Source organism: Lissotriton helveticus, chromosome 7 (genome assembly GCF_964261635.1).
Source record: "Lissotriton helveticus chromosome 7, aLisHel1.1, whole genome shotgun sequence".
Taxonomy (NCBI): domain Eukaryota; kingdom Metazoa; phylum Chordata; class Amphibia; order Caudata; family Salamandridae; genus Lissotriton; species Lissotriton helveticus.
The window spans coordinates 1,763,412,767-1,763,425,578 of record NC_136068.1 but is presented as its reverse complement, the minus strand read 5'-3'; the positions used below and the strand labels follow the sequence as shown (position 1 = coordinate 1,763,425,578).

General features: G+C 44.1%; 1 protein-coding gene across 2 annotated transcripts in view; it reads right to left on the bottom strand.

Annotated features, from left to right (window-relative positions):
- Nucleotides 1-1,780: 1,780 nt before the first annotated feature.
- Nucleotides 1,781-12,812, bottom strand: part of LOC144767690 (chemerin-like receptor 1) — a 73,285-nt gene continuing 62,253 nt past the window's right edge. For both annotated transcript variants that reach the window (XM_078651084.1, XM_078651083.1), the window contains one exon: nucleotides 1,781-3,524. In XM_078651084.1, the coding sequence (XP_078507210.1) occupies nucleotides 2,225-3,508 (1,284 nt within the window). In that variant the 5' untranslated portion in view covers nucleotides 3,509-3,524 and the 3' untranslated portion in view covers nucleotides 1,781-2,224. The remainder of the gene's footprint in view (nucleotides 3,525-12,812) is intronic.

Genomic DNA, 12,812 nt, shown 5'->3' with positions numbered 1-12,812 from the left:
AAGGGGGTGGTGATGGTCAAACGCTCCCTTCATCATCCCCTTTTGTATCGCTTTGTTCGCCCTAAGTGTGGCAGGGTATGCTCAGACGTGAGTCCCTTGCTCACTTGGCCACTGGATTCAAGCCTAGCTGATGAGGATTATGAATCCGAAACCGGTCCCAGGATGCTTGTTTCTGGTCCAGGGAAGACATGGCTTGGCAGTTCGGGCTGGACTGTTCCCATGAGGCACAGGGTCAGACTGATTTGCATATGGCCATGTCTGAACTGGGGTGGCTGAGTGAGCTAAAGAATGGTGATGGATTAAACCCAGATCAGTTGACTGGGGGTGAGTGTTTGATTTGCTCAAATGCTCCGTTCATCATCCCCTTTTGTATCGCTTTGTTCGCCCTAAGTGTGGCAGGGTATGCTGGGACGTGAGTCCCTTGCTCACTTGGCCACTGGATTCAAGATAGCCTGGCTGATGAGGATTATGAATCCGAAACCGGTCCCAGGATGCTTGTTTCCGGTCCAGGGAAGACTCGGCTTGGCAGTTCGGGCTGGACTGGTCCCATGAGGCACAGGGTCAGACTGATTTGCAAATGGCCATGTCTGAACTGGGGTGGCTGAATGAGCTAAAGAATGGTGATGGATTAAACCCAGATCAGTTGACTGGGGGCGAGTGTTTGATTTGCTCAAACTCTCCGTTCATCATCCCCTTTTGTATCGCTTTGTTCGCCCTAAGTGTGGAAGGGTATGCTCAGACGTGAGTCCCTTGCTCACTTGGCCACTGGATTCAAGATAGCCTGGCTGATGAGGATTATGAATCCGAAACCGGTCCCAGGATGCTTGTTTCTGGTCAAGGGAAGACATGGCTTGGCAGTTCGGGCTGGACTGTTCCCATGAGGCACAGGGTCAGACTGATTTGCATATGGCCATGTCTGAACTGGGGTGGCAGAGTTGGCTAAAGAACGGTGATGGGTCAAACCCAGATCTTTTGACTGGGGGTGAGTGGTTGATTGGTTCAAACGCTCCGTTCATCATCTCATTTTGTATCGCTTTTTCCATATGTAGCACTGTTAGATGCAGGAAATGGAATGCCATCAATAAAAAAGACTTCCTTGACACCTTGACCAACACACACCTGTCTCCTGGCACTGACATCAATGCCACTGAAGCAAATCTCTCTCTATGGCTTCTCGTGGCCAGTAACATGCACGCGCCCCTTAGGAAAGTTAAATTAGCTTGATGTGCCAACGTCCAGAGAAAATTTCATTTTGGTAAAAATGAACACTTGAAATGTACCTGCTTTTTCTTTTCAAACATGAGTTATCAGATTGAGAAAGGCAATTTGTTTGCTGAAACGCGTCTCTGAGGCCACAGTTGCTAATAAAGTTTTGTAAGCCACTCCCTCCCTGGAGTGACAGGTTACCTTTTTAAGGGAAAAGGAGCATTGTAGTATATAAAGGACGCGCAGCGGTAGCGTCATCATGTGCACCACCTGCGATAAGGCGGTGAATGGCAGAGTGCTCCTGGAGGAGGAGGCGATATATATATATATATATATATATATCCATATATATATATATGTGTATATATATATATATATATACATATATATATATATATATATACACATACAACTTCTCTTAGCATCCAGCATGCCCATGACGAGCACCTGACCGCAAGCGGTGTGTATATATATATATATATATATATATATATATACACACATATATATATATATATATATATATATATATATATATATATATATATATATATATATTTATTTATTTGTGGTAAACATATGTGTTGTAAAGTCATACATACTGCATATCTCTTTGAGAGACAGGATGACACGAGTAGATGAGACAGGGCTAGATGATTCGAGGGAAAATAGAATTAATGTTTAGAAGAGACAAACATAAAATGGTTGCTCCATAGCTACAGACGACTTAAAGGATGAAGATTCAAAAGGATATGTGAGTTACCTGAAAAGAGTACTAGTTGGCCTAAGATTTCCTACATTGACTATTGGATTGTAAATCAGTAACATACCATAAAATTTCATTCAACCATTAGCGACAGTCAAAATGTAAGATTACTGACAATGCATAATACATCTCAATTGGAATCTGGAAAAGGAGTTTCAATCTCAAAGGGACAGTAAAATAAACATGCAGAGCAAATGAATGGTCCTTAGCTGTGCAGCTGATGCCACTGAATAGTTCAGATTAATTCAACAGTTAATTATTCAAAGGCACTGTCACCGACACCTGATTCATTGGAAACTTTTTGCTGGTCACTCGGTCAACAGACATGTCTGCTTCCGACATAGTCTTCGACTGGTTCCTAGAGTAACGGGTGTCCTGTGAAGCATCTTCTTTGAAAGCACTTTCTAACTTTTTCAAGAAAGACTTGCGGATCGTGCTCCTGGCCTCAAGACCGAGCAAGACATAAAGAATGGGATTAATACAACTGTTAAGGAATGCCAAATTTGTAGCAACGGGTATGCCAACTTTTAGCGCTCTTTCCAATGCACAATTGGTACCTTTGTGAATGCTTAATTCTATGAAGGCAAAGATATGGAAGGGCAGCCAACAAAGAAAAAAGCACACAATTACTGCAGTCATTATCAAGAAGGGCTTTCTTGATCTGCTGGACATCCGGTTTCGTATTATCCGCCAGGAGATGATTCCATAACAGATAACGATGACTATGAAGGGAATGAGAAAGCCAAACATGAACCTAGTGATGGCAATGGCCTTTTGCCTTTTCTCAAACAAATAACGTAGGTTACCATAGTTTGGGAAGCAGGCTGTGGTGTTTGTCTTCCTGGATATTCTGGTGTCACGGAAGTAAAGGATCGGTGAGCTGATGGCGAAAGCCAATAGCCAGGTGACCAGAGCAATGATGGAAGCCAGCCTGATGGTTCTGTGATTCTGGCACCACACTGGAAGTACCACTGAAAAACAGCGGTCAATGCTAATAATGGTAAGAAAGAAGACGCTTGCATACACATTGAGGAAGCTAACACCAGCATTCATTTTGCACAGGAATTTTCCAAAGGGCCAATGGAAGTCCATGGCAGTGTAGGCGATGCTGAGGGGGAGGAAGATGGTGAAGATGAAGTCAGCAAGAGCTAGATTCAGAAACCATACAGTGTTCACAGTCTTTTTCATCTTCAAACCAGTAACCCAGATGACAAGGCCATTACCTATCACCCCCAGGAGGAATGCCACACTATACAACACCACTGATAAGGTATTCATGCGTTCGATAATGTTTTTGTCATCATCATCACACTTTCTAGACGGAGGAAGTCCTCTGCTGGTCTTTGCTGAAGTAGAGGCAATAGTTGAGAAGGTTGAGAAGGGGAGAAGGCTGATTGCATCTTCTGTTGCTGAGGTAATGTTCTTTGTAAACAGGGCCACCACGGTCTCCATACTTGATGTTGCAGTATCCATTATCGTGATAATATTACCATTCGTGGACATCATGGTTTCAATCACTAAGGAGATATTCTTCATCTGTTCTCCTAAAATACTGAAAAAAATATTTCAATTATTTAGGTGCACAGCCTAGTGGTTACTGGGTCGTAGCATTGTATGCTCAGGGGGACACACCCCCTCAGTAATAACAACACGATGGAAGAATCTTCTAACACTAGGCAATTTAGATAATATATAAATAGAAATGTACAGGATATGTTGGGATTCTCCTGTGAGGATATTATGAATAGTGCACAGCCACTAACATTGATGAAAAATGGATAAGAGTAAAACATAACTTTGTAGTTGCAAGGGGATCTCTCCTCCAAGAAGGGCTAGGAACCCAAAGCAGCTCTGGCAACTTTGGTCAGACCAGCCACTGTATGGTGCAAAACAAACGAGTGCAGCAAGCAAGCCTAACCACTACAACGTGGGTTTGGGGGCATTCTCCTCCAATGAAAATGTGGGAAGAAATGGCTCAAATGGTGCAGTCTACAACACATTTTTCAATATCTACAAGACTGGATTCGTTTTTAATACATTGTAAGCAATGACCTTACAGTGCACCAATATACCAAAATCTTTGTTGGGGCTCTTCAATGATTCCCTTACTATCAAAACCTAACAGTGCCTCTACATAGCTCCTCTGTTACATGTATTTCATTTGTTTTATAGCACCTCTTCTACTAGTGAAGCGTGTTGGAGCACTTTACATCATACATATACAGAGACAATGAATCATATCTGTGTGAATCAATGTTTAGAACATGTTACATAAGACAAAGGAGACTACAAGGTGTAGGAGTCACATGTCATCCATACTGGTAGGATTTTTTTTAGAGTGCTTCATCTGGAGAACAACAACCTCAGGATTGAGAATGTAACACAGTGGTTAGTATTGACTTTACTAATAAGGATGTATTTCTACCCAAACAAACCCCTTTTAGCAACATTAGGATAATGAAAACCGGGGAAAAGCATATTTTGCATGCAGCTCTTTGATGGCAGTTCATAGCTCTCTGTGCTAGATTATGATTTCAATTTATGAACTGCACAATAACAAAAGGATCTCTGTGACAAAATCAGTAACCCAATGAGCTATGCACATAAGCTACTCTTCTGTGATCTGCATGCACACGTTCTTTGCAGCAGGCACATTAACCCTCTGCACTGTCTTTGATGAGTCAAAGCTGTCACTAGCCAAAATTCCATCCTTCTCCAGCAGGTACATTAATCACCAGAGTTACTGTGACACACTTATTGTTACCTGAAAACTGCTGGATTAACAAGGAACGCTGCAGTGCTTTTATAACTGCTGCACTTCAACTAAACCACCCCCAGTAATACAATCAGTCCCCCTTCCTTCCAATCTCCTCATGGCCGGTGCGGCCAGTCTGGCCTTTAGTAAAGGTGCTTGAAAAAATAGGCACAATGTGCATATGAGACATTTTTGGCATCAGTGTAAACTCTATGAATACAAACATAATTTCTAATTAGAGCTTGACCGTAAAAGTCAATAATTTCGTAACTACTAGAAATCAGAGCGGCTACTCACTGCAGGCTCAAAATATTCTAGTGCCCAGCCAGTGACTACCAGTTTCTCGGTGAAAACCTTATTGTTAGAAACAGGGATTCCCAGTAGGCGAGGGCATGCGCCAAAGCCAGGCAGAAACCCCCATTTCTAGTCAGGGTGAGGGAGTTACAAACCGAAGACGATCCCTGCTCACCCTCTTGGTAGCTTGGCACGAGCAGTCAGGCTTATCCCAGAGGCAATGTGTAAAGCATTTGCGCAACACACGCAGAGCGGCTACACACTAGGCACACTACAAAAGAGACTCCACACAAGGTTATATAAAAATAGCCTTTGTATTATGTAAAACATATTAGACTCGCAATCACAGACATATATATATATATATATATATATATATATATATATATACACTGTACCTGCAGGCACAGGTCATTATTTACAGGGTATTATGTACAAGGCAGCGCCAATCGGGCCGCTGCCAGAACCATCACAAAGCATAAACAGTAAATGTAAAATCAACAGTAATAAATGTATAACAGCCAGTAGCTACTGGTGAAATAGTAAACCCAGCCTTATACCGCGATAGCCATCAATCACATTTAGAACAAGCATAACTTAAGCATCATAGTATGACATTAGGCATAAGCCACCTTAGATCAGGCATAATGCATGATCATAAATCACATCCTGCATAACTACCATGCATGAGTACATTAGGCAAAAGGACAGTAGTGCACACATCATACCCTGCCTGGTGAGCCCCACTCTGGGACTCTCTCTACAGCAAAGAATGGCAGACACGTTGCAGCTGCCGCCAGCTGGCAGCGCAGCTGTACAAAGAAACAGGCCAGGAAATACCGGCACGTTGGATTCCCCCTTCGGGGCTCTAAAATCCGAAATGCCCCCAGACCTTGCAACTGCCCGCTTCTGTGGTGCTGCCGTGCAGGTAGAGACCAGCTCGGGCCCTCCCGGTGCCTCTGGATTTAGACCCCACTCACCAGATTTCTGCGGAGACTCCTTGGGCACCTACACCGGGGTTGTCTCCACACTTCAATGAGCCCCCTCCTGGGACCTGGGACTTTGACGTGGTGCCCGCGAGACTCCTGGCGGCATACGGCAGCCCCCGCCCACAGCGAGGAGCAGGAGCCTGACTTCTGCTTTCCGGTGCTCCTGTTCTCCGGGTCGTTGCTCATGAGAGGCGTCCCGTCAGCCAATGTACAATTAAGGGGTTGGCTCCCTGTTCTTGGTGCTCTTGGCGGCTTGGTCCACGTCGGTGATTTGGGGAATTTCAAAATGCGGGGTGTGCTCCCGCTCGAATAAATAAACATAAATGCAGCACAAACGTGGGGTGGGCACCCGTTGCAGTTTTAAAAGGTGTCGACATGCGGGGTTGGCTCCCGCTCTTATTTAATTAGAATATAGCAATCACGAGCCGCTAGAAGCCAGGAGAGCAGTCAGGCAATGTTACGCAAAATCAGCAGGCAGTGGGTCAGCTCAGCAGAACATGATAGCAGTTCCTGGGAACAGTCAAATCCAGCAGTGTGGCAATCCTCCTGGCGAAGCAGTCTTTACTCCAAGAAAAGTCTGTTCCTGGTCCTGTAGAAGGCAGAGGGGCAAAGTTGGGCAAAGGGGCCAGTAAGCAGGAACCCTCAGGGGTCAGCAGCAGGGTGCTGACGCGATTCCTCCTGGCAGAGTGTGCCCTCTAAGTAAGTACAAAACACAACACCCTCATGGGGTCACTGCCCCTCTATTTATATTACATTTCTACTTCGTCTGCCACCTTCTAGAAGCCTCTGGAAGGGTCTTGGAGGTTCCAGTCCCAACTGGCTCTGGGAAGGGTGTCAATCACTTTGTCTACCAGGCTTCCCCCTTCCTTTGTGAGCTGGGGCTGGGTCATCAGACACACCACAGGGGGCGGAGCCAGCATTGTATAGGGCAGGCACAGATCTATTCAGGGACAGGGGACTTCTCCTACCACTACTCCAAATGCAGATATCCAATTTAGGCTAGTGCTGACTCACACTGCCCCTCCTGGAGCCACACACACCTCACCAGCCTCTGTCACTCAGAAGCGATGCAATTCAAAGCAGCCAGCCGCGGCATAGCACACAGAAATGCCAGCTTCTAAAAGTGATACCAATGGGGATGATGGACGGAGCGTTTGAGCAACTCAAACACTCACCCCCAGTCAACTGATCTGGGTTTAATCCATCATCATTCTTTAGCTCACTCCACCACCCCAGTTCAGACATGGTCATATGCAAATCAGTCTGACCCTGTGCCTCATGGGAACAGTCCAGCCCAAACTGCCAAGCTGTGTCTTCCCTGGAATGGAAACAAGCATCCTTGGACCGGTTTTGGGTTCCTAACCCATATCAGCCAGGCTATCTTCAATCCAGTGGCAAAGTGAGCAAGGGACCCACGTCTGGGCATACTCTGCCAACTTAGGGTGGACAAAGCGATACCAAAGGGGATGTGGACGGAGCATTTGAGCAAATCAAACACTCAACCCCAGTCAACTGATCTGGGTTTAATCCATCATCATTCTTTAGCTCACTCCACCACCCCAGTTCAGACATGGCCATATGCAAATCAGTCTGCCTTAATGCCGACCTGAAACCGGTCCTAGGATGCAGGTTTCCAGTCCAGGGAGGACCTGGCTTGGCAGTTTGGGCTGGACTGCTCCCATGGGGCACAGGGTCAAGACTGATTTGCATATGGCTGAGTGGCATGGTGAGCAAAAAAACTATGGATTTAGGTCCAGATCTCTGTACTGGGGTGAATGTATGACATTGTTCTGCATTCTGTCCATCAACTGTTGTTTTTGCAACTTCTAAAAGTGGCATTCCTAAAATAGTGAAAATAAATCTGCACACACCATTGCCCAGCATTTATTATTTCCATTCCAAACATACCGAAACATTACATACTTTATTTTGTTCCATTTAGGAGTTATCCCATAAGGGGGGGTTCCCAATGTTAGCCTATGGAGGGCAGACCGCACACGCACTTTGCATTGCTAAATAGGGCCAAAGTGCCCTGAGTCCTAAAACCACCAACACCATGTCAGAAAAAAGGTGAAGGAGGAAGGCAAAAAATTCAGGGATGACCCTGCAAAAAAGGCCAAGTCCAACACTTACACAGACCAGACACTGTCAGTACTTCATCAGAGCCAGAGTTATTGCCAAACCCTGTCAGAAACCACAGTATTAGTATAAGGAAATAAGTCCCATATTAGTGCCTAAAAATTCTAATTTTGCTCCCATCCACATATAATGAGCCGAGTGTTACCACATATTTGGTGACACCTGTACCAAAATAGGTAGACACCATTAAAGGTGCATTATTTGTGTACTTATTCAGCAAAATAACATGTTAATTACTTTTTCAACAGGCTGCAATTACAGAATTGTACTTATATTCAGATGTTCTAAAATATGTAGTTTGTCTCTCGCCACATAGGGTGTGCATTTAGCTTGAATTAAATTCTAATAACGCAGCTTATTATTAATGTAGTTTAATGTTTCTGTGGGATCTGGCCCAAATGTTTTGCCTGTCTCTGCCTTCCATTGCTGAACTTATTTTTGTTGTCTATTAAGAATCTGTACACTTTTATCGGGGTAACCAGTGCTAAGGTGCTTATGTTCTCTCTCTAAAGCATGGTAAAATTGGCCTTTGCCTTAATTTACTTATAACAAATCCCTAGTAAATAGTACTACATGTAGCCAGGGACTGTAAATTAAATGCTACTATTAGGCTGCATCAATCAGTAGGCCACTCACTAAAGTAGCGTTTGAAAGCCTGTCTCAGGCTTGCCATTGCGGAGCCTGTGTGTGCAGAAACCCCTTTTGCCAGGCCTAAGTCTTATTACACATAAGTCACCTCTAAGGGAGGCCCTAGAGGCTCATAGTGCAAAGTGCATTGTATTTAAAACGTAGGACATGTGTATTAAGTTTTACATGTCTTGACAGTGAAATTCTTCTAAAAGTCGTTTTGTACTGTTGTGAGGTCTGTCTTTCCCACTAAGTAACACTGAGCTGTTATTGCATGTAATGCTATGCTATGCTATGGTGACTTGTATAGCGCACGGCTGCCTCAGCAAAGGGGCGTCCCGGCGCTGCGGAAGGACAGTGTACAGTGAGATGGAGACGCTAAGGACGAAACTATTGTTGGAAGAGGTGTGTTTTGATAGCCTTTCTGAAGACTAGGAGATCTTGTATCCCACGGATAGCTTCAGGGAGACTATTCCATATAATAAGTGCTACATTTTGATTGGGAGAAGATAGAGATATGCTGTTTACAATCAAATAAATTGTAATTAAAATTCCTCTTTAATAGGGATTTTAAGTTACAATTTTGAAAATGCCAATGTTAGAAGGTTAGCATTTTCTTGTTCCAAACAACTGTCCCTTTCTGCCAGTGTCCTGGGACACATGACTGTGATAGCCATTATGTTGGTGTTTGTGTATCGTTGCCAGACAGTTATGGGGGCCTAGGTGTGGACAAGATGGGCCATCCTTACAAGATGGTTGTGGTGGAGCTGTGCCCAACCTCACTTACACTTCAAAAGGCCTTGCCATTTTTTGTTGACTCCCTCACATCACCAGAAATGTCTCACCCAGGTAGCCTAAACTCATGAGAATCTAGTGCCTTGATGTGGCTCTATTGTGACATCGAGGAGTAGGTGGGCAAGGTGAGTTGCAGATTGCCTTCTTGCAGTAAGTCGTTAGAGTTGAGGCTGGTTGATTAAGAGCCACCTTACTGCATGTGACTGCATCTTAGCCCTTCAGTGCTAGAAGACAGTAGTGCCTTATTAGCATGACTCAAAATAAAAGTACAGCTAAGAGCAAGTTTGCACGTCACACCATGTTGCAGCACCTCTCTATTGCAGTAAAGATTAGAATAAGTAGTTTTTTCATAGAACTTTATGCCATACTTCTGCAGCTTCTAACTGTTGAAAAAAGCAGGAAGAAGGGTCTTGGAAGATGGGAAAATTGAGAGTTCTCCTGAGACTGAAACTTGTGCCCAGCATGCGCTGCAAGGGGTTCTCTGCTCACTGTGTCGTCCACTCAGGGACAGAAATAATACCCATTCATTAGGCAGCACCTAAACAAGTGGTGCAGGACTGTTTAGTAACGTAGAAGAAACAAATGTTATTGGAATTTCCACGATAAACAAAACCATGAAGTTGGAAAATGCACTGATTAATTACACCAACACACTTCTAAAAACCTTCATATATTCTCAATAAATACCACACAATACCTTTACTTGTTAGTTCCTGTAGGATAGCTAATGTACTGCAAATTAATTGCCTGGGTTTATGGACAATTGATTTGAAGTGAGAGATGGGAAAAGTATATGTGCTTACTATGTACGTTGGGCACTGTGTTGAAAGAATTATTATTGAAGCCAAGGGACAGACTATACATCCTCAGACCACTGAAGTCTGCACCTACATAGCAAGTTCTCTTCTGTTGTGCATGATCCTGGAATTCTCATTTCTCTCTACTGTTTTGAGCTCTTTTTTTTTTTTCAACATCTTCTGATTAACTATCTTGTTCTCAGTTTCTCTTTTTACCCTCTTCATCCACTCCCTTCTTTGATCACCCCTTGCTTATTTAAGCACACTTCTTGTTCTCTACTTCTCTCTTCTATCCCTCTATCCTTCTGCATCAAGCTTACTATTATCCCGGTTCATCTATTACTCTTTCTCCCCACTTATATCTCTATTATTTATCCTTCACACTCCCTCCTGGCACTCCTCTCACTCTGTCCTTACTCAACACCTTCACTGCTTCACTTGCCCATCCTCTTAACTCTTACTATTTAATTCAGGTTTATTTCTCCATTCTTCTCCTTTTCAATCCATTGTTCTGTCATTCGTGTATCTTCTCTCTTATTCCCTCACCTTTCTTTATCTCTATTTCTCTTACTTTTCGTTCCTGTTCTTCCTCCTCCCACTAGCCCCAGCCTCTCTCAAATTCCCAGGGCAGAAAATTAAATCAGCACACGGCATTGCAATAAACATACCTCCCACTCCGAGGGTCTGGCCTTCATTTTGAGATTGAGATGAAAAAAGCACTTGCTGAACTTTATAAACATGCATGCATCACCATTTACGTTCGGTTAATTGTGCTGCTATGTTTTTTAATCCTACAAGAGCAGGATGTCAGTGTCTGAGCGGTCATTAACCTAGCCTTTGACTTGACTCTCCAGCCAGTGTGTCAGGTCTGTGTAATTGTAGTTAGTGTTTCTTTCATCTCCAAATTTTACATCCCCGTGCTAGCTGGCTGTTAACCTGCAGGCACGCTTTGTTTATGTTTATATACAGATTCATGTTCTGTGTTCCTTCTCGATGGTTGCCATCTCCAACTCAGCTAGTTGGAGTTGGGAACTGATGGATAAAGGATCCTTAGGACATTAATATTCATATTTGTATTATTTATTTTATTTGTTTTATAGTTTTATAGAGCACAAACCAGACCCGTGAGGGTATCAGAGCGCTTTACAGGATTAAGGGGTAGTATACAAGCTTAGGGACGGGAGGGATGAATTGGGAAAGGTAGGGATACATTATACAAAAAAAGCACGCTGCACGTTTAAGGTGCAGGCTACATGTGACATAAAAATTAAAATAATTAGATACATTATACAAGAAGGCATGCAGTCTCAGCTCTTGGGGGGATATCCAGGAGTGCAGAATAGGTATCATCCGTAGAAGCCATGGATATTGCCGAGGTGGAGAGTGGGGCAAGTCAATGCGGTGATTGTAAAGTATCTGTTAGGATAGTAAGAAGGTTTTGGTTTCCTTCTTAAAGTGTGCCAAGGACGGAAGTCTTTTAATGGCGGGTGGGAGAGAGTTCCAAATTCTTGGCGGGCCCCATAAAAGGCCCGATTGTAGGTTTTGTGCTTCCGGAAGCATGCTGGTTTCAGCAGCAGGTCTTTGGCAGATCAAGAGTTTTTGGCTCCTCCGGATACCACGGGTGTTGTGCAAGAAATGAAAGGGAATTGGAGAAAAGGGCTTTGTGAGTAATGCAGGCCCGTTTAAATTGGATTCTGGCCTCTAGGGGAAGCCAGTGCAGAGCTTTGAGGTGGGGGGAGATGTCGTTGAATTTCTTTGAGCCAGTTAGGAGTCTGGCGGCAGTGTTGAGGCAGGCTTTCAAAGGGGCCAGGGAGTTCTTGGGTAGCCCTGCTAGAGTAGAGCATCCATATTCTAGTCTGGAAATGACTAGTGCCTGAGTTGCCGTTTTAAGGTCGGCCACATAGAGGAAGGGTTTTAGGTTTTTTAGGTAACTCAGGTGGAATCTGGCCATTTTGGCCATCGAGTTTATATGGCCGCGCATGTTCAGGCTGCTGTCAAGAGTTATTCAAGAGATTTCGCCAAGTCAGCAATGGTAGGAGGGCAGTTTAGCGCTGTTACGGTCTTGGTCCATTCCTGCATGTCTGGATTGGGTTTGGGTGGGGAGATCAGGAGAAATTCAGTTTTATTTGCATTGAGTTTTAACTGGTTGGCGGTGAGCCAGTGGACTGTCAGCTTCCGGGCCTCGTTCAGGGAGAAAATGTCCTCAGGGGAAGAGATTTTTATGTAGATCTGAGTATCGTAAGCGTACATAAGGTAAGAGATGTTGGCGGCACGTAGCACCTCGGTGAGAGGCTCAAGGTAAAGGTTGAAGAGGGTAGGGGAGAGGGTTGATCCTTTGGGGATTCAAACCGAAACCGGAGGGGGGGGCAGATAGATTACTGTTGATGAGGACTCTCTGTGAGCGTCCTCATAATGAATACTTCTTGAGTGCATGGCTACCCTGA